Below are 6,164 nucleotides of genomic sequence, written 5' to 3'. Positions count from 1 at the left end.
GTGTGTGTGTGTGTGTGTGTGTGTGCGTGTGTGTGTGTGTGTGTGTGTGATGGGTGTGTATCTATCTTTATATCAATCTTTCTATCTCTGAACCTGTCTGTCTATCTACCTTTCTATCTATCTAGCTAGCTGTTTTGCTGTCATTCTTAGTGCCATACAAATAAATGAAAGTTAAACAGGAAAAGCGAATCTAATATTTCTTAGTCTCACAAAAGAATGAAAACTAAATAAATAGCCACATTGAAAACCAAAATCGAACAGTCTCCCTTCTCTAATCGCATTTATATATGACTTTGTTGTCAACCGTATACTCGTCTACTTGTTTCAGTCATTTTGACTATAGCCATGCTGGAGCACCGCCTTTAGTCGAGAAAATCGACCCCAGGACTTATTCTTTGTAAGCCTAGTACTTATTCTATCGGAATCTTTTGCCGAACCGCTAAGTTATGAGGACGTAAACACACCAGAATCGGCTGTCATGCGATGTGGGGGGGGGGCAAACACAGACACACACACACACACATATATATATATACATATATACGACGGGATTCTTTCAGTTTCCATCTACCAAATCCACTCACAAGGCTTTGGTCGGCCCGAGGCTATAGTAGAAGACACTTGCCCAAGGTGCCATGCAGTGGGACTGAACCCGGAACCATGTGGTTCGTAAGCAAGCTACTTACCACACAGACACTCCGATAACTAAAATATTTAAACTGATTCTTAGTCTGACAATTTCAAGTCATGGATTTTGGAAATTTAAAAGAAGTCATTAGAGATATGATATCGGCAGTTCTGAGTACATAAGGCAATAATGAACGTATGGTAAAAAGTACCTATTTAATACTTTTCTTTACATTATCGTCGATCACTTAAACACATTTTACACACAATTATTATTCCTTTGACAACAGTGAAAAATTAGCAATTAAAATTCTTTCTTTAACGATACTAAAATAAATGACTATATTCACACAAACGTATTGATGGTGTCAGATAAATTCGTTCGTTTTAATTTATCTTAATTTCTAATGTTATATGAAATAACATGAAAAATATTTATATTAATATTAATATTTTTTGTAGCTCTCTTCTTCCTCTATCACACGTCTATCTCTTCTGAAATTTTAATAATTTACCTCTTCTCAGATATATGATGATGGAATGTCAAGAAGAAAAAAAAAACGAACGAATTTATTTGACTACCCAATGTAAACGAAAGCGGGCAGAAGAGGTAATCGTTCAATTTTAAAGTAATTTCAATATAATTTCTATATTGAAAACATACGATAGAATTCTAGTCATTTCACTAACTTGTATTCTAATAGAGTAGCCGAGTATATCTTCATAGATACTATCGTTAGAAACATTCTACATATCTTTCTATACATAGCATTGCCCAAGATGGAGCAAATCTACACCTTTTTGTATATATGTTCTAATTCATTGCACAACACAAACTATTTATGTAAGGAAATAAAAACAAAAGAACGCATAGTGTATTAAACATTGAAAAATAATAACCAATGGAAAAAAAGAAAAGAAGTTTTTCCCCATAAAACAATATGGCGGATGTTTGCGCTGTATCTTACTTTGCATAGTTTTGTTATTGTCTTTGATAGGTCAATAATGTCGACCCAGCCTTTTGTAAAATTGGGCTCATTCCGTTCAGTCAATGCAGTTTGTAAATCTTTGAACAAAATTCACATTTTATTCTATCCTTTTGTTGTATTAAAATTATTGCCTTTTGGGGGTCGGTCGTATATTCAGAAAGCTAAAAATAGTTTTATCACATTCAGTCTCTTTGTTACGACTGAATGGTATTTCATTAGTTTTTTTTTTTTTGTGAAAGAGAATCGTAGGAAATTGTTAAATTATATTAAGCATAAAAATCGTCCAGTTTTCTAAGACTTTATAAAACAAGTCATTTCTAGATTTAACTTGTTTAAATTTTTACTGCTTTCAAAAAAGTCTCTTTCTCTCTCTCCCTCTCTCTCCTTCTCTCTTCCTCCCCTTTCTCTCCCTTTATATATATATATATATTCAAATAATTTAGGATGCTGGTTTTATGACTTAAGTCAAACCCACAGGTACAGTCATAAAATTCTGTAGGCACATCCTCATTCTGCAACATATTAAGAGCATTCTGTCTTTTTTTTATTTGTTTTTTTTTTTAACCATAGCTGTAACATTATGCCGCATGCATTTCTGGAACAATTTATATTACACAACAACATATCTATTCATTCTCGATATTGCACACATCATATCTTGCATAATAACCGAAGTGTTATTTTGACATTCATTAATTCCAGATTCAATGCTGTCGTAGAGTCTCTTTCTCCTTTATTTTGGTGGGTTCGTGTCTAATATCTTGTGACAACTAGGCCAAATTTACATTTGTTGAAGAGTTATGTTCGGCAGTTTTAACTTCAGAACAACGCTGATTAAGCGACATTTTGCTGTAAATTTCGTTCAAGGCATTCCGGCTTTCTGAAGAAGACAAAAAATATGTATAAGCTTTCCAAATGTTTCCAAATAGTTCGTCAGATCGTAACCCATCCGTACCGCATCCAAAATAAAGCGCTAAACGATTTTATGTTGCATTTAAATGACACACATTGCAGGTAACAAAAATGAGATAGGAGTGAAGGAAGTGGAAATTCATGAGATTATAAATTGAAGATAAAAACAAAAATTGTGATTTTGTGGCTCAACTGCAAAGGAAGGCGGCAACTATCGATTACATCGACATTAGGAGGTAGATGTAACAGCGACCATAAACGAATTGATCTCAAACTCGTTAGCTAATCCCGATGACTTCCCAGCTATTCTCTTGAAGTCATATAAGCAGCTTTAGCAAAACCACTTCAGAAACTTTTTCAGAGTTTCTTTACAAGTAGTAAACTTCCTAAAAAGCTAAAAGAAGGGCGTCATATACCGTTTATATTTCAAGCACTGCGCTGTCAGCTCACAAGTGCATCACGGCCTACATATACAGGACCCTTATATTCTCTATCTTAAATTAAAGGCTCATTTCGAGTGATTCCGAACGGTTTGCTTTTTCATATTTTGCTTTAATCTACACACACACACACACACACACACACACACACACACACACACACACACACACACACACACACACAGAGGTAGAGCAGAGGTCCATCTCTCTGATTTCACAAATCAGCAAAGTCATGGAAAGAATCGTCAGAAGGAAACAGATAACATTCGTAGAAAATGATATACAGCATGGTTTCCGTCCGGAAAGGAGCTGTCTTACTCAGTTCTTATGGCATTATGACTAACTTTTGAAGCATCTTGAGTTTACAAATTCCTTTGACAAGGTGGATTATGCCATATGTCAGAAGCTGTGAGATCTAAACTAGGAGAGTGGCTACATGACTTCTTAAAAGATAGAAATCAAACAGATGTAGCCAGTGGTGCTCTCAAATTCTTAGTGGATCCCCCAGGAGACTGTCCTGGGGCCATCGCTGTTTATGGTAGCTCTGTTAGACATGCCCATGGCTATGCAGATGATACAAAATTATCACAGGCAATAAAGAACCCTGGTGACATTGCAAACCTGAAGAGGGGCTTCACATAGAAGTGGTTTCGAACAAAACAACATGCAATTTAATACTGGAAAATCTCAAGCACTGCGCAATCAGCTCACAAATGCACCACGAGCCGCATTTACATGACCCTATGAGTTTACATTCTCAATCTAAGTCAAAGGCTTTTGTCGAGTGATGCCAAACGTTTTGCTTTTTTCATTGTTTTTTTACTTTAATCTACACACACACACACACACACACACACACACACACACACACACACACACACACACACACACACACACGACAATACTGGAGGAACAAACTAAATCGAAAGTTTTTGTCTTGACTGGCATTTTCTGGTCCTCTTCTACTAAAAGGGGTAGTAAATGAGAAAAAGAAAGAAAGAAAGAAAGAAAGAAAGAAAAAAGGTAAGAAGGTAAGAAGGAAGGAAGGAAGGAAGGAAAAACACAAAAATAGTTTTAAGCGCAGCAAAATATTGACTTGTCTTTCCTATTAAATAAATTAAACTAGATTTTATAATTGTAAACACAGACTTCGAACAATCGTTAAATGTCTTCGTGGGTATGAGATAAGGCCGCTTATGGTAAATAAACTAGTCAAAACCATTCTTTAAATCTTTTCGTAAGTTGTGCTAAGGCTGCTTATAGTAAATTAACTCGTCAAACAATCCCTGACGAGTTAATTAGGCTTCTGTTGATGTCGCTAATGGCAAATACATTCATCGAACGATCTTTTAAATCTCTTCATAGGCTTGATCTAAGGCCGCTTATTGCAAGTTAACTCGTTAACAAATAATCTTTAAGTTTCTTCATTGGCCTGTGTAGTCTGCTTGTGTAGCCAATTAACAGTTTACATAAAACTCGCTTGACAAATCGGCAACCATTTAGCGGTATTATTTGACCAGCCTTTGTCAATCTGTTTTCATGAGACACGCCATGATACTTGGACTCTTGAACTACTCAAGCACTTCGGTATCGGAAGTCATATTCTTCTCAGCTAACCTTTCATAAACATCAAAACAGACAATTCTGGTGAAAACGTTTGAGCAGTTTCAAGAGTCTTTGATGAGTATTCTATGTATCACGTTCAGAAAGAAGTTTTGTGTTGATAGAAACTTCACAAACGCTCGACGTTTTCTTTTTCTTCTCTTTATTGTTTCTCTTTTTTTTTAATTCTTTTCTGTTTTCCCTTTCCCGTTGTTGAACATAACCTGTTTCAAACCTCAGTGAAGCTTCCTTCATACAGTTACCAAATGTCATTTATTCTTTCTTTCGTTTTTTTTTTTTGTCCTTGTCTGCGGTCGAAAGTTCCTTCCTCACTATCTGTCTTCCTCTCTTTCCTTTTCTTCTTTCCTGCCTTCTTTCATTCCCTCTTTCTTACTTTCGTTCTTTTTATCAATCATTCTTTCTCGTTTCCTTCTCCCTTCTTCCCTCCTCCTCTCACGCTTTTTCTCTCTCATTTACTACTTTTTGTGGTAGAAGAGGAACAAAAATACTAGCCAAGACAAAAATTTTCCATCTGATTTATATTTCTAATATTCTTTAATTATATTTTAATATTGGTTTCAAATTTTTGCACAAAACCAAATTATATTTTAATATTAATTACATTAATTTCGCCGGAGTTGACTTTGCCTTTCATCCTTTCGAGGGTCGATAAAATAAGAACCAATTGAGCACTGGAGTCGACGTAATTGGCTCAGCCCTTCCCCCGAAATTACTGGCCTTGCGCCAAAATTTGAAACCAATATTAATTACTTAAATTAATCACTTAATGATTCGTTTTGTCCCATCAAGTATATATATGTATATGCAAGTATGTGTGTATGATTGTGTGTGTGTGTGTGTGTATGACATAACTCTTTTCTGGAATTGGACAGCCTTCGACTTAGTCTATCCAAAAGGATTTTTCAACCCAATTTTTATATGCTATTATTTATAGCATTTATGCGCTTTGAGATCCAATTCCAAAAACGAATTCTTTCATATCTTCTCAAAAGTTTATAAGTTCTTATGACGTTAACACGCACACACATATATTTACACATATCTATCTATCTATCTATCTATCTATCTATCTATCTATCTATCTATCTATCTATCTATCTATAAAAACACACACACACACACACACACACACACACACATATATATATATAATTTATTATCCTTATACAAGAATCTTGTTGACAGTGACTTCGAAGTTTCGGATTGTGATCGACGTTCTTGTACAAGAAGAATAAATTTTTACTCTACCAAAATATAGAGTAACTCGTCAGATTAATGTAAAATAGCATTTATAACTGAATATAAAAAGAAACATTTATAAGAGTGTAGCAAGTCCCACGTACGACAGTTTTGCAAATATATTTCTGACTGAAAATATCATACATGCATGGAGTTACGATTTTATGTACCCCAACAAAATATTATTGTTAAGCTGAAACTGTTGCTAACGCAAAAAGAAATAGAATGGTGAAACTATTTTTTCGTTTTCTGAAAGAGCAACATTTTGGACTTACGACACTTTTGCATAATAGCAACGTTTTATATATATATATATATATATATATATATATAT

At 34.7% G+C, this 6,164-nt stretch overlaps 1 protein-coding gene across 1 annotated transcript in view; it reads right to left on the bottom strand.

Annotated features, from left to right (window-relative positions):
• Positions 1-649: 649 nt before the first annotated feature.
• LOC106875330 (uncharacterized) overlaps positions 650-6,164 on the bottom strand; it is a 104,948-nt gene continuing 99,433 nt past the window's right edge. The window contains exon 8 of the mRNA XM_014923420.2: positions 650-2,496. Within this exon, the coding sequence (XP_014778906.1) occupies positions 2,387-2,496 (110 nt within the window). The 3' untranslated portion in view covers positions 650-2,386. The remainder of the gene's footprint in view (positions 2,497-6,164) is intronic.

The sequence above is a fragment of the Octopus bimaculoides genome, chromosome 2, assembly GCF_001194135.2.
Source record: "Octopus bimaculoides isolate UCB-OBI-ISO-001 chromosome 2, ASM119413v2, whole genome shotgun sequence".
In the NCBI taxonomy this organism is placed as follows: domain Eukaryota; kingdom Metazoa; phylum Mollusca; class Cephalopoda; order Octopoda; family Octopodidae; genus Octopus; species Octopus bimaculoides.
This window is presented reverse-complemented; position numbering and strand designations above follow the sequence as displayed.